Below are 16488 nucleotides of genomic sequence, written 5' to 3'. Positions count from 1 at the left end.
CCTCCTGCGCATGCGCAAGGCACATCTACCGAAAACAAGCGACATGTTTGGTGTCGAATCTAACCGTAAAAGTGCAAGTTTGTGCAGTGACAGACTAGAAAAACTTAAACAACGGACAGCTGTTGGCTCTCACGCAGGAGGACTTAAAAGTAAAAAAAAAACCAATACTGGAGCGTATGGAGGCAACCGACAGGGAGTTCACGGACAATACGACCCGGCTGACGACGAACATTGAAAAACTGACTAACTCTGTTGCATTAATAAAGCACCTTGTTAAGTGTATAAAACATGTTTGCATCAGTGTTATCTTGTATTTTCATACAATGTTACATTAGGCTGTTACACATCTATTGTCAGAGGAGTACTTGCATAAATAGGTAAACCACCTTCATACAAGCAAGGACAGAAAACAGGGCAAAGTGAGTATACTTATTATTCAGTAAGTTATGGGGCAAAGTATTTAGTGAGTACATTTCTAACTCTTCTGGCATTAGTTTTGTTGCTGTCTATTCTGAAATTGTTAGGTTGCGTTCAAGAAAACAATGAAATAACATGCGGCCATCTGACAGCGTTTTCAGATTTCTCCGGTTGCCCCATCCACACTGATCCGGCCAATCCAGCGTTTTCAAACACTTTGGAGAGTGTTTCTGAAAAGCCCCAGTTTTGAGGGATGAAAATGCCGTTCTAGTGTGGACAAAGGGTAAAAACGAAGAGAAAAAGCTTCGGTTACGGATTTACCTGTGTAGTATGGACATCGCCTCAGAGAAAAACTCTAGCTATCTACCCTATCTGTGCCATTCATATCACGTCACCTCTTTAGGCCTGTGTGGGGAGCTGGAGAGCATTGGGCTCTGAGCACCTGGAATGGTTAACGTTGCTTAATGAGAGTCATTACCTATTTAGAGTTCCTCATGTTTTTCTCAAGCAACACAAGTAATGTGGTCTCCAGGCACTTTCTGCTAAAACTTGTTAAGTTTCTTTTGATAGACTCAGGGATTTGGTGTTACTTGTATTATTTAAGCGGACTCCTGATTAGCACCTATTGCAGGGTCCTAGTTTTGAGAATGCTACGTCTTATGTTGCTGCTTGGCCGATGTTCTGTTGCAATGCTTATGAATAAACTCTGGGTGATATCTCTACTGTGGAGTCTGTCTCTCCTCTGCAGCTGGGTTCCGGCATTGCCAGCACACATCGTGACACCTCTCAGCCTCCTTCACTCCAAAGAAAGCAGAACCAGTTTATCTAATCTCCACTGATAACTCAAGCATTTGGTCAATAATTATCCCTCAATTGTTAGGTTAGAGTAAAACAGATTACTGTAATTGAAATGCCTCTTGGATAACCGGAAATCTATGAAAGGCACTAAAATTTATTTTGTCCATTTTCTTGCTTATTGTTTATTTAGTAATGTATTTTCAGTGAGAATATTTTAAAAAATCATAATACATTTCAATTATACCTGTTTTTATCTGAATGAAGCTGTAGTTAACTGGATATGTAGTTTTCATGATCCTCAAACTATAGAACACTCTCTGTAAGTTTCTATTCCCTTGGGTGATAATACTGCAAAGCAAATTTTTATATTTAAATAATTCCCCCTCTCTCTCTCTCTCTCTCTCTCTCTCTCTCTCTCCCCCTTCCTCCCCCTTCCCTCCCTCCACCTCTCCCTCTCCCTCTCCTTCTCTCTCTCCAGAGTCCAGAAGAGGTTAATGAAAATGATCTCAGGAATGGAAGGGGCATTTAATGGCTCTGCACCCATACTCACTGGAGTTTAGAAAAACATGGGGGGGGGGTGGGCAGGGAGGACGTCATTGATACCTATCAAATACTAAAAGGCCTAGATCGACTGGACATGGAGAGGATGTTTCCTATAGCAGGGGAGGAGTCTATGATCAGAGGACAAGGACATCCATTTATAACAGAGATAAGAAGCAATTTCTTTCATCAGAGTGTGGCGAATCTCTGGAATTGCCACAAACGGCTGTGCGGTCCAAGTCATTGGGTATGTTTAAAGTGGAGGTTAATAAGTTATTGATTAGTAAGGGTGTAATAGGTTATGAGAAGAAATCAGGAGAGTGGGGTTAAGAGGGATGATAAATTAGCCATGATGGAAAGGGAGAGCACACCCGATGGGCCAAATGGCCTAATTCTGCTCCTATGTCTTATTGTCACTCTCTCTCCCTACCCTCCTCTCTCTCTCTCTCTCTCTCTCTCTCTCTCTCTCTCTCTCTCTCTCTCTCTCTCTCTCACTTTCTCTAGCTATCTCTATATCTCTCTATTTACCCACTTATAGATCTATCTCTCAGTATCTCTGTTTTTCCCATCTTAATTATATGAGGTTGGGCATTAAGTTAAAGCTTATCCATGTGAAATATTAAAATAGAATTTTACTCTCTCCCTGTGGGTGACTTGGAAATTGTCTTGACCCATGTATATCTCTAAATGACTATATAAAAAACGGATTGCCATTTATCGGGAATTCCTCTGCTCTGAGCAAATTGCCTTCCATGGAATTGCAGGATTAATGTAATAGTCTCCACTCCAAAACTTCTATTATTTTAACAATTATGCTTGCTCTAACAAAGGGAGAACATTGTTATTTTGAATATAAATACTTCAGCAGAATTCCAATAGCAGTATCTCTTCTTTTCCAGCTTAAGAATATTCCCATTTGTAATCATTTCTCTGGGAGCAATCAGAGCTGAATTATATTTTATATAATGGAGGCTTCTACAAAATGTTTATCTTATTTTTTACCAGGTATAGTACAGGGTACCGCATAAATTTTGATCTGACCAGCCACTGAGACACATGGAATGGGGATCACATTCTTCCGGCTCGCAGCTTCATCCCACCCCCTCCGGTCCTCTCCTATCATTTTGCATTTCCCCCTCACCCTCCTACTTTCAAATCTCTTACTATCTTTCCTTTCAGTTAGTCCTGACGAAGGGTCTTGGCCCGAAACGTCGACAGTGCTTCTCCCTGTAGATGCTGCCTGGCCTGCTGTGTTCCATCAGCATTTTGTGTGTGTTGCTTGAATTTCCAGCATCTGCAGATTTCCTCATGTTCACATTCTTCCTGCTTTTTATCATTATAACATAATAACATCCTTCAATATAATATAATAACTACCTTATATAATCATCAAAACAATTAAAATTTTAAATTGCGTAATGCAGCATAAGATGGGGGACCCAAGTCACACAATAGCCTTAATCCCTGAATCTGCTCCAAGATCACTTTCATACTGATGCACCATCAATATTAAGGTAGGCTTTTATTGGCTGGAAGAAAGCACTGTCAGCAGCAAGAGACCAGCACACAACATCCTGGAGACTGAGGGAGGAGCAGTGCCTCCAATCGCCTTTATACCGGGGTCTGTGGGAGGAGCCACAGGAGCAGTCAGCAGGGGGTGGGGGGGTGTCCAGACAGGTCTATGTAGTTCACCACACATAATACCAGCGATGGTATTATGAAATTGGTTCCTCAACTACAAGAAATATCTTATTCAGTATTGAACGTTGCCAAGTTAATCTAAAATCATCTTTGTGGAAGTTCCAGGAGGACTCTTGCTCAACGGAGCAAGCAATCTGAACTATAAATACACTAAAACAAACACTTTGTAATAACTTCAATCAAAACCAAGGTATCCCAGCTGTGCTTTAAAAGCTGTAAACCTTTCACTCTATCTCAATTCTGAGGAAGAGTCACTGACCATTAATAGTACCTGGTTTCCTTTTATACTAATGCTGCTTGACTGGCCCAGCTCTTCTAGCAATTCTGTTTTGACTTCAAGAAATGTGTCCAGCTGCACTATTGTAATATGTATTTAAACAAAAACAGGGAAGTACAGTGCAGATGATGCAACATCTGTTAAGAGGGAAATTGAGAAAGCTGAGGTGGGGTGTGATGGCAAGAATGAAGGGCAAATCTGATATTGCGCAACCAAGAAGAAATTAAGTGTCGGCATGGCTGATGAAAGTGTGTTTGGAGGACGTTAAGTGGGAAGAGACAAATAAAACCTGAAATACTAAAAGAGGAAAGGAAAAAAAAAACAGAGCACAAAGAGTAGCCACTACAAGATTGGCTGATTTATTTGTAATTGTAATTCATTGTAGAAGAATTACAATTTCTGAGCTGGTCAGAAAATCAGTCACAATGTTCCTCAATATTTACACTGAAATTCACTGGACCTGTATAGGTGAATGAACACAAAGGTCTGAGGTGGATACTAAATACAGATTGAGCAACTGCACTGCAGAACATTTTTCTGTCTGCACGGAAGACACTCAACGCCTTATCTTGTGGCCCGCAGGACTCAACAGTGGCAACTTCAGATATCACCCATTCTAGTCTTGATTCACTGGTTATGTGACTGGAAATGCATAGCATTTTCCAGTATTCCATTTCTTTTTTTCTCTCTCTTCTGAAATTTCATTTTTCTATCGTTTCCTATCCAGACCACCTCCTAACCACCTTCTTTCAGCTCACATAATTACTCCTCCCTTCTAACTTTCCTGATCTCCACCCAATCGTGGAGCTTCCCCCTTCCTTTAACATTTTCCTGCAACCTCAGATTTATTCTTTCCCCAGCTCCGATGACACTCACAAGGGAGCAAGGAGTGCTGGCCTTCAGGTGCATTCAGGTGGAAAAGCCCCGAGGGCCTCTCTCAAGTACATCCTCAGACCTTGTGGGAAGTAGGGAAGAAATTGCAGAAGACCTTGTAGAAATAGTTGCCACAGGTGAAGGGAGGGTGGATAAGTCATCAGGGACAAAGACAGGGTGAATATACATGGTCGTTTTCCTCAGGAAAGGGGAAGATCATAGTTTTAAAATAAAAGATGGAAGTTTTAAAAGGGACTTTTTTTTGGTCAACCATGCTGAGGATGGTCTGAACACCTCCCTCTGCAACTGGATCCTAGACTTCCTGACTGGGAGATCTCAGTCAGTCTGGATTGGGAGCAGCATCTCCAACACCATCACACTGAGCACGGGGGCTCCCCAGGGCTGTGTGCTCAGTACACTGCTGTTTACTCTGCTGACCCACAACTGTGCTGCAACACACAGCTCGAACCACATCATCAAGTTCGCTGATGACACGACCGTGGTGGGTCTCATCAGCAAGTACGACGAGTCAGCTTACAGAGAGGAGGTGCAGCGGCTAACGGACTGGTGCAGAGCCAACAACCTGTCTCTGAATGTGAACAAAACAAAAGATGTGGTTCTTGACTTCAGGAGAGAACAGAGCGACCACTGTCTGCTGAAGATCGACAGCTCCTCCGTAGAGATCGTTAAGAGCACCAAATTTCTTGGTGTTCACCTGGTGGAGAATCTCACCTGCTCCGTCAACACCAGCTCCATAGCCAAGAAAGCCCAGCAGCGTCTCTACTTTCCGCGAAGGCTGAGAAAAATAAGAGACCATATCGCGGATTATTACAGCAACTTCAGGATGAGGGTATCTTCAGGAGCAATTAAATCAAGCCCGCACAAGGTGGAGATTGGCATCATCACAGGGTGCACTATCTCAGTGACACTGTTCTCCCTAGCCACGAACATGCTCACTAAGTCTGCAGAAACAGTGCAGAGGGCCCAGAATGAATTCCGCTCAATGGCAGCCACCTATCAGGGCACTCATGGATGACCTCACAGTCACCACAGAATCAGTCACCGGCTGCCGGTGGATTCTACAGGGGCTCGAAAAGCTGGTGGAGTGGGTCCGGATGCGTTTCAAACCAGCCAAATTAAGATCAATGGTGCTGAGGAAAGGCAAAGTGGAAAACAAGTTCCGGTTTAGCATTGCAGGTTCAGTCATCCCAGCATCACAGAGAAGCCAGTCAAAAACTTAGGTAAGGTTTTTGACAGCTCTCTAAGGGACACGGCATCCATTCAGGCGACCTGAACCGAGTTGGATGGCTGGCTGAAATCTGTGGACAAGTCTGGCCTACCTGGGAAGTTCAAAGCCTGGGTGTATCAGCATGGCATTCTTCCCAGAATCCTGCGGCCCCTCCTCGTCTGTGCAGTTCCGATCTCGACGGTCGAACCCTCAGAGAGGAGGGTCAGCAAGCCCCTCAGAAGATGGCTGGGGCTGCCAAGGAGCCTGAGCAGCATCGCCCTCTATGGACACCACAACAAACTGCAACTGCCCTTCAAATCCCTGGAGCAGGAATTCAAAGTTACAAGAGCCAGAGAAGTGGTACAGTACAGGGACTCAAGTGATCCGAAGGTGGCTCGAGCAGGGATCCAAGTGAGGACTGGCAGGAAGTGGAGGGCAGAGGAAGCTGTTCAGGAAGTAGAGGCGAGGCTGCGTCACAGGAGGTTGGTGGGAGTGGTCACACGAGGCCGAGCTGGGCCAGGATCCTTTCCAACTCCACAAATGTACACCATCAGAGGGAAGGAAAGGTGCCGCCTAGTTCAGGAGGAGGTGAGAGCAGCAGTGGGGGAGAGGGGAACCTGTAAGGCGGTGGGAATGAAGCAACAGGGAGCTTGGACAAGATGGGAGAATGTGGTTGAGAGGAAAGTGGCCTGGGCTGAGCTTTGGAAAGCCGAGTCACACCGCATCCAATTTCTCATCCAGGCAGGGTATGATGTGCTTCCAAGCCCATCAAACCTGCACCCATGGGGCAAAGCAGAGTCATCAGTGTGCCCACTGTGTTCCAAGTGAGGAGCCCTGGAGCACATCCTCAGCGGCTGCACAAGGACACTTGGTGAGGGACGGTACTGTTGGAGGCATGATCGGGTCCTGAAGACCATCGCTGAAACAATCAATGCAGGAGTGGAGTGGGTGGCGGTCCCGACCCTCCAAGACTGTTTGCCTTTGTCAGAGCTGGGGAACAGCTAATACCTGCCAAAAGAACATCTGCAGGCATCCTGACCTTTGCAAGGGACTGGTAGCTGTTGGTGGATCCTGAAAGGCAGCTGAAGTTCTCCAACCATATCGCAGCCACCATCCTGCGACCAGACATTGTCCTTGTGTCTGAGTCTACGAAGCAGGTGGTGATGCTGGAGCTGACAGTCCCACAGGAAGATCACTTGGAAGAGGACTTTGAAGGGAAGCTATCTAAGTATGCAGAACTGGTCAACAACTGCCAGCAGGCTGGATGGAGAGCGAGGTGTCTCCCAGTGGAAGTTGGTTGTAGGGGATTCGCAGCCCATTCCTTAGCTAGAGCCTACAGCAATTTGGGCATCGAGAGAGAGAGGAAGAGGAGAGCCATCCGCAATACCACCGATGCGGCAGAGAGGGCCTCAAGGTGGCTGTGGCTCAAGAGAGGGGAGCCATGGAATCATGTGTAGCTGGCCATCTGGACACAAGCTGGGGTCTGATCAGCCCCGGCTGGGTCACCTGGAGGAGGGTGTATGATGTTGAAAGATCCGAAACACCCGATGATTCCAGGAACATCACTGATGATGTGTCCAGAAGCATCAGTAGATGTATGCACACAACATCATTTATTTTTATATTATAATTTGCCCTTTAACGTGTCTATTGTCCTGTTTATTAATTATTGTACTGTCTTGCACTATTTATGCACTTTATGTAGTCCCATATAGGTCTGAAGTCTACTGTAGTTTTGTGTTGTTTCATGTAGCACCATGATCCTGGAGGAATGTCGTTTCATTCTTATTATGTACTGTACCAGCAGTTATGGTTGAAGTGACAATAAAAGCGACTTGACTTGACTTGGTGTGTAGATTGAGTGAGCTACCAGAGAGAGTAGTTAAGGCAGGTGCAGTAACAACATTGAAAAGTGCATGAATCAGACAGTTATGGGGGGGGTGTGGGTCAATTGTGGATAAATGGTGGACAACTAGCTTGTTGGGCACCTGGTGATGGACAAATTGGGCTGAAGTGTCTGTTTTCTGTGTTACCGTGTTTCACTGTATTACTCTGTGACTCTTATGCCCTGGTGCATTAACCCTATCTTTCTCTATCCATAAGTTCTCTCTGATCTGCTGAATGCTTTATATTCCTACTTCGGATTTCTATCATCCACAATGTTTTGTTTTTGCATTTACCCTCTTATTTCATTTGATGAGATCCCCCTCTTTCTTCCCTATGCTGAAGTGCCCACTTGCTCAATTATTATAGAAATATGACAAATGATCAGTTTAAGTACAAAAATAATCCTTTGCTATTACTGAATGCTGACAGAAAAAAAAATAACAAACCCGTCCATCAATAACTGAAAGCCTATTCAATGGGCAAAAAGTAACATTCCATACAACCTTCATTCAGAAATCAAACACCCCAACGATGTCGTCATCATTCAAACTTCCAGCATTGCATCTGGGTTCAAAATCACCATTAATAAAGTGCTGCTCTAGATATAGTTCAAAATGCTCCATCGATGTAAGAACTATTTAATGCCTCAATAGCATCGCCACTGATCAAAGTTCTAGCCCAAAACAATCGCAAAATAGGAATCTCACAGACTAATTCTCTAACCAATTTTAATATATTTTCCTGTTAAGATAATTTGCATTTAACAATCTAGCCTGATAGACTTTAGTAAAATAATTAAAGGAATAGGGCAGAGAGTGGACAATGTAACTACAAATGTGAAGGGAGAAGTGATCTACCCATGGTTAGTTTAAAATGTAAAAGCGGGAGACAACAAATGTAATAGTTGATATTCAGTAGTTACAATTTGAAAGGCAACACTTATAAATTTAATGCAACAGTGAATAAATTGGATAATTTAAAATCCAAAAATAATGTATTTGATATACAAAAAATATACAACTGGAATAAATGTATATTTAAAAGAAAAAAAAACAAAAAACACAAAAAGCTGGCAGAACTCAGCAGGCCAGACAGCATCTATTGGAGCAGGTAGTGACGATGTTTCGAGCTGAAACCCTTCATCAGGAGGGTTTTGGCCCGAAACGTCGTTATTACCTCCTCCCATAGATGCTGTCTGGCCTGCTGAGTTCTGCCAGCTTTTTGTGTTTTTTGTTTTTTATTTATTTCCAGCATCTGCAGATTCACTCGTGTTGCCTTTATATTTAAAAGGAGGTCTTTTCGAGGGCGTTAAATAAATGGAAATACAAGAGAATAATATAATTTACGCAGATACAGTATATTACCGGGGGGAAAAAATCATTCAAGTGACAATACAGTGCTAACTCAGTGGCCCTTACCGGTCGCATTAAACCCAAATCATTATCCTGTCACTAATTTGACCCCAGTCTCAAGTCGTCATCAATGACAAGAGGCGTTGACATCTCCGTTCACCATATCCCTCATCAAAATTCATTGCATGCGGAGAGGGAACGACTTTTCACAAGATCAAAGGCTCATAGAGTCCAATGTTAGACTGAAAATCTAAGGCGAAAATCATTTTATGAACATCTAAAATTTTGAGAAGGAGGTCGGGCTTGAAATCTTGTCGGAGGCTGCGACACTTGGGATTTGGGTGAGCAAGACCGAAACGTGGCGGGACAAGAAGTGAGGTGTCGAGGGGTTTCTTTGTGAATTTGATAAAATGTTCTGCAAAATAATCGTTCAATCTATATTTGGTATCCCAGCTATGGACTAGAGTAACCATTCTTAAGGCATGGTTTCCACTTTGATATTTACTTCTCTAAGTTCACTTTATGACCGCTGAAGCCTAACGCTGACGGGATGAGGCGCATGGATCGATTGATAAATATTTCAAAGTTCGAAAAAAAATGTTTAAGTGAAACTATAAATGAACAATGTCATTCGAGGGAGCAAATCGATTTGTCTGAGAAGGATGGTGATTCTTGTCTCCGTGGATTGCCGTGCTGGAGAAGCTTGTGTGGTCCTGAGATCCCGAGAGCGCTGCCGTCTGGAGCTATGCTCCTGGTGGGTAAGGTCGAGGGTGAGGTCCCTGACAAAGAACAATCCAATCAAGACCTCAACGGTGGAACAGGCGGATGAAGTTAGTTTGAACTCAACGGGTGTGAAGGCGGATGAAGGCTACAACAAATCCATCAGCTCCAATCGTCGTGGTTTCCATGCCATTGGAATCAGATGGTTGATTTGTGAAGTATCGTGTGCTTCTTGGAATGCAATATCGAGTACAGATACACACACAGGCGTCTTCGCCCTGTGATAGATCAACGGAATGAAGACCGTCATCCTCGACCTCGACGGATGGCCACGACGACGGTGACTTGAATAGCCCACAGTGTGTTGTTTCACTGCTAGGTTATGTGCCCCTGCTTTGATGCGTGTGCCTATTTTTACCTTCATATCAGTGAGGGGTGCGGTGGGATGGGGTGGGGGATATCTCACCCACACAGAGTGCAGAGATCTGTTGTAAGACTGCTGTAAAGCGAGACGACGACAAATCCCGCGTGTGGGCCACCACGGTTTCTGCTTCCCTTTTATCGCGACAGTGTACCTTGCTATCGCTCTTGCGTGGCGTGGAAGCGATATCTGGAGCTGTCCAACCTGTGGGTACTTGATGGTCAGTGCGACCCAGGATACCGAGGCGCCTCTTCAAATGCTCTATGGCTTTATAAACATCGGCCATGAAGTTAGGTTATTCTTAACTGGCCAAAGTTTCTTAAAATTAAAAAAAAAACAGAAAATGCTGGAAACATCCAGTCGATCAGGCATCGTCCGTGAAAAGGGAAACAGCCTCTTTTCAGCATTTTCTTTCTTATTTTAGTTTTCCTATCTGATTTTCATTGAAATTGCTGCGTTTGGTTCTGGATTCAAACTTTCGTCAAAAGCCGCATTATAATCATGTGTTATAATCACATAGTGAACAAATCTCGCACGCACGCCAGTGATGATAAACAAGATTCTGATTCTGTTAGCGAGGGAAGTAACCCGAATATAACTGTCTGCTACTGACTTCGGCACAATATCATGACGCCTTCTGATGTAACTGACGAAATTAAAACTTTGGATAAGCTTACCTGTTCTGGACATATATGTATGGCTTCCAATCGTAAACCATAGGTGGCAAGGACATCTCTGTCTGTGTGCGTGCAAGTGAAAACGCAGCACATCACAAAACATACAGACACAAACACCTTGTACTAGATATTCCTGTAAGTACTCTAAGAGCCCGAGAGCGCGCATCATTAAGCTCTAGAACAGCTTCTACTCAGAGGTTATAGGACCATTGAATGGTTCAATAATACTACAGATGCGTTCTTGACCTTACCATCTACCTCGTTATGATCCTGCACCTTGCAGTCTACTTGCGTTGGACTTTCTCTGCAGCGGCTACGCTTTATTTAGAACACAGAACATAGACTAGTACAGCGCAGTACAGGCCCTTCGGCCCACAATGTTGTGCCGACCCTCAAACCCTGCCTCCCATATAACCCCCCACCTTAAATTCCTCCATATACCTGTCCAGTAGTCTCTTAAACTTCACTAGTGTATCTGCCTCCACCACTGACTCAGGCAGTGCATTCCACGCACCAACCACTCTCTGAGTGAAAAACCTTCCTCTAATATCCCCCTTGAACTTCCCTCCCCTTACCTTAAAGCCATGTCCTCTTGTATTGAGCAGTGGTGCCCTGGGGAAGAGGCACTGGCTGTCCACTCTGTCTATTCCTCTTAATATCTTGTACACCTCTACCATGCCTCCTTTCATCCTCCTTCTCTCCAAAGAGTAAAGCCCTAGCTCCCTTAATCTTTGATCATAATCCATACTGTCTAAACCAGGCAGCATTCTGGTAAATCTGCTCTGAACCCTTTCCAATGCTTCCACATCCTTCCTATAGTGAGGCGACCAGAACTGGACACAGTAGTCCAAATGTGGCCTTGCGATGCCCATGGAGAGTAACGGGGCAAGATGGCGAAATGGTTAAATGCATCCCGGGGATGAGAAAGAGGCAGCGACAGAAAGGAGAGAATCGTGATGTTTTTCACAAAACGAAACTGGTTCGGCCAGAACTGGAATGTTGCTCCCAGTAGGAGAAGAGTCTGGAAAAGGTGCAGAAGAGATATCCTGATGCGATGGATGAGGGACTTGAGTGAGATGGATAAACTGTGGCAGTTCTCGCTCGGAGAGCGGAGGCCGACGGAAGAAGACAGAGAAGTTTAAAATTACTAATATAGAAAGTAGGGAGCAACTTCGGATTGGCAGTAGGATCAGGAAGGGGGAGATATTTTAGGTCTGGGACGCATTGCCGGTTTATCTCACTTGGCGAACCGTTGGGAGGGGGCTCGCATTTCCTGCTGCAGCCTTTCAGCGAGTGCGCAGGGCGGCCGATGGAGGCCGCGGTCCTGGCGATTTCTGAGCAGGCCGGGTCTCCGCTAAGGCGTTGCAACCCAGTGACGCGAAATAACTTTATTCTTTTTGCTCGCGCGTTCTCCGTCCCTTCCCTCTTGTAATCAACACACAGAGACGGAATTAAATATTTCTGTTTGGCGTCTGAACATCGCGCGTCTCCAAGGTTAAGAACATTGCAAATCACATCACCACCAGCCACCGCTCTTAGTGTCCTTGATCAACTTCCTTACTGCAACTACTGTTTCCACAAAACATTTATACACTTTTCAACAGTGGTAATTCTTACCTGGGAACGCATGATAACGCCAGATTCTTTACATTGCGCATGAAACAAAGAGCAAAATGAAAATGAAACTCAGAGCCGTTTATAGTGTCGAGGCGTGGTAACACTTGCGGCGATCGCTGCCGCTCGCGGCATATCCCTTGCGTTGTCCAGTAGCAACCATTATGCCTACTATATTTCAGAGGGGACAGAATCCACACTCTGATTTTCTGTAGATAGCTCAGGGCGTTTCCTGGCCAGGACTTTCTCTTTGACAAACAGAGTGGGACCCCCCCCTTCTGTAGTTACCAGGTGGAGTCGGTGCTTTCTTTTCTAAATGGTCACGAATCCAGCACCCGGGGTTCTTCTGCCAGGTCCTGCCCTCCCAGAAGGGGATGTGACCTTGTGACCGGAGTTCCTTGCTGCCAAACTTTGGAACTTCAGAAGACCTTCAGCTCCAGAGCCCTTGTAGGTCAGTTGTCATACAGATGATCATGAAAACTGAACCCATCAGTCTGAGGTGGAATGGAATGCTCACTTCAGTGAGACGGTTATGGAGAAAGAAGAAGCCACCTCACCCTTAACTTTTGAGCACATTCCATCTATAAGGCACCTGCAAGCAACGGCAGGGCATCAGCTACCTGTCCCGGCTACGCCTTCCAAATTGGAATGGCAGGAGAAGCAATCCATTATCAGCATCTTCTCCCAGACCAACCCACCCAGCAGCACACTCAGCTCGCTCCTATGAGCAGCCCCAACACCAGTCTCCTGCTCCACTCCAAAACTACGTGAAACGAGAGGAGAATTCAAGAGTATTCTCAAGATCTCCGTAGAAGAAAGTTACTCTTCCCCGATTCTGATGAATACCTGGACCATAGCTGTTCAAAGACGTGGTGGAACATTCAAAATGGCACTGTGCACCTTCTGTGTTTAGAGGCCACAGGAAAGCCAGGTATAAATGGTGGAAGTTTAAAGCCACTTCCCACACTCCATGGTTATCATAGGTCACTTCACTAACCTGTATAATAACCCTGTCCTTTCTCTTTTATTTATGAAGCCCCTCTTCATCTGAACACACCTCCCCCCTCCACAATTACCTACAGTCCTAGTTATATGATTCACTAGATCATTAGTCTAAGGTTGGGTCAGGTGAAAACCATGCCAAGAAAACAATACCTTCTTTCTCCAACGACCAATGAATTTACACTAACTCTTTTCAAAACAACCATTCAACTCTCTGATTTTCTTAAGCATATGCCAATTTGCATGTGCTCAGATAATGGACTCAGGGACCACTTCATCAAGTACCTCTCGTATTTCTGTATGTTCATGGTCTTCTGCTGCTATGGCCCACCCACTTCAGCATCAACGTGTTGTGCATTCACAGCTGCTCTTCTGCACACACCCATTGTAACACATGGTTATTTAAGTTACTGCCGCCTTCCTGTCAGTTTGGACTACTCTGGCCACTCTCCTCTCACCTCTCTCATTAATGAAACATTTTCACCCACAGAACTGCTGCTTGCTGGATTTTTTGTTCTTTGTTTTTCACACCATTCTCTACAAATGTGCTTGAAAATCTGAGGAGTTCTACAGTTTCTAAGATAATCAAACCACCCAATCTATCACCAACAATCATTCCATGTCCAAAATAACTTAGATCACATTTCTTCCCCATTCTGATGTTTAGTCTGAACCACAACTTGACCACTTCTGTGTGCTTTTATGCACTGAACTGATGCCACATTATTGACTGATTAGATATCTGCAATAATGAGCAGGTGTACATAATAAAGTGGCCTTTGAGTGTATTCCAGAGATTATTACTCTCATTCTCCCTCTGCAGAGCCTCTTTCTTAGCCTTCCTTATGCAGTGAGTAATTTCATGAACAACTGAATCTTTCTCCTCACAGAGCCATGTCTTTTTCCAGTTTCATGAGACCATGAGACCATAAGACGCTGGAGCAGAATTAAGTTATTTGGCCCATCAAGTCTGCTCCGCCATTTGATCATGGCAGATACCTCCTTTCAACCCCATTCTCCTGCCTTCTCCTGGTAACTTCTCAAACCCTGAATTATCAAAAATCTTTCTTTCTTTATCAATCTTTTTATTAATTAAAAAAGTACATTTATAAATAAACAAGAGGAGAATTATCTCAAATATCTATATCAATAACAATTCATATAAAATGTAAAATAAACATTCTCAAGATTTAGTTGCTTCAGGTGTGATAGAGTAGGAGGGGCCAGAGGAGGAGGTGTTGCATTGCTTGTCAGAGAAAATCTTATTGCGTTGCTTTGTAAGGATAGATTAGAGAGCTCCTCTAGGGAGGCTATTTGGGTGGAATTGAGGAATGGGAAAGGTGTAGTAACACTGATAGGAGTGTATTATAGGCCACCTAATGGGGAGCGTGAGTTGGAAGAGCAAATGTGTAAGGAGATAGCAGATATTTGTAGTAAACACAAGGTGGTGATTGTGGGAGATTTTAATTTTCCACACGTAGACTGGGAAGCTCATTCTGTAAAAGGGCTGGATGGTTTAGTTTGTGAAATGTGTGCAGGATAGTTTTTTGCAACAATACATAGAAGTACCGACTAGAGATGGGGCAGTGTTGGATCTCCTGTTAGGAAATGCGATAGGTCAGCTGACAGATGTATGTGTTGGGGAGCACTTCGGGTCCAGTGATCACAATAGCATTAGCTTCAATATAATTATGGAGAAGGACAGGACAGGACCTAGAGTTGAGATTTTTGATTGGAGAAAGGCTAACTTTGAGGAGATGCGAAGGGATTTAGAAAGAGTGGATTGGGTCAAGTTGTTTTATGGGAAGGATGTAATAGAGAAATGGAGGTCATTTAAAGGTGAAATTATGAGGGTACAGAATCTTTATGTTCCTGTTAGGTTGAAAGGAAAGGTTAAAGGTTTGAAAGCACCATGGTTTTCAAGGGATATTAGAAATTTGGTTCGGAAAAAGAGGGATGTCTACAATAGATATAGGCAGCATGGAGTAAAGGAATTGCTCGAGAAATATAAAGAATGTAAAAGGAATCTTAAGAAAGAGATTAGAAAAGCTAAAAGAAGATACGAGGTTGGTTTGGCAAATAAGGTGAAAGTAAATCCGAAAGGTTTCTACAGTTATATTAAAAGCAAGAGGATAGTGAGAGATAAAATTGGCCCCTTAGAGAATCAGAGTGGTCAGCTATGTGTGGAGCTGAGGGAGATGAGAGAGATTTTGAACGATTTTTTCTCTTCGGTATTCACTAAGGAGAAGGATATTGAATTGTGTAAGGTGTGGGAAACAGGTAAGGAAGTTATGGAACCTATGACAATTAAAGAGGTGGAAGTACTGGCACTTTTAAAAAATTTAAAAGTGGATAAATCTCCAGGTCCGACAGGATATTCCCCAGGACCTTGAGGGAAGTTTGTGTAGAGATAGCAGGAGCTCTGACGGAGATCTTTAAGATGTCATTAGAAACATTGTGCCGGAGGATTGGTGTATTGCTCATGTGGTTCCATTGTTTAAAAAGGGTTCTAGAAGTAAGCCTAGCAATTATAGACCTGTCAGTTTGACATCAATGGTGGGTAAATTAATAGAAAGTATTCTTAGAGATAGTATTAATAATTATCTGGATAGACAGGATCTGATTAGGAGTAGCCAGCATGGATTTGTGCGTGGAAGGTCATGTTTGACAAACCTTATTGAATTTTTTGAAGAAGTTACGAGGAATGTTGACGAGGGCAAGGCAGTGGATGTAGTCTATATGGACTTCAGCAAAGCCTTTGACAAAGTTCCACATGGAAGGTTAGTTAAGAAGGTTCAGTCGTTAGGTATTAATGCTGGAGTAATAAAATGGATTCAACAGTGGCTAGATGGGAGATGCCAGAGAGTAGTGGTGGATAATTGTTTATCGGGATGGAGGCCGGTGACTAGCGGGGTGCCTCAGGGATCTGTTTTTGGCCCAATGTTGTTTGTAATATACATAAATGATCTGGATGATGGGGT

The 16488-nt window shown here is 43.9% G+C and overlaps 1 protein-coding gene across 1 annotated transcript in view; it reads right to left on the bottom strand.

Moving 5' to 3' along the window:
* nlrc5 (NLR family, CARD domain containing 5) overlaps nucleotides 1–12563 on the bottom strand; it is a 244692-nt gene extending 232129 nt beyond the window's left edge. Inside the window, exons 1-2 of the mRNA XM_059992681.1 lie at nucleotides 12509–12563; nucleotides 10892–10953 (exon numbers count right to left, since the gene is read on the bottom strand). Of these exons, the coding sequence (XP_059848664.1) occupies nucleotides 10892–10953; nucleotides 12509–12520 (74 nt within the window). The 5' untranslated portion in view covers nucleotides 12521–12563. The remainder of the gene's footprint in view (nucleotides 1–10891; nucleotides 10954–12508) is intronic.
* Nucleotides 12564–16488: the final 3925 nt, after the last annotated feature.

This window comes from Hypanus sabinus, chromosome 17 (genome assembly GCF_030144855.1).
Source record: "Hypanus sabinus isolate sHypSab1 chromosome 17, sHypSab1.hap1, whole genome shotgun sequence".
NCBI lineage: Eukaryota > Metazoa > Chordata > Chondrichthyes > Myliobatiformes > Dasyatidae > Hypanus > Hypanus sabinus.
This window is presented reverse-complemented; position numbering and strand designations above follow the sequence as displayed.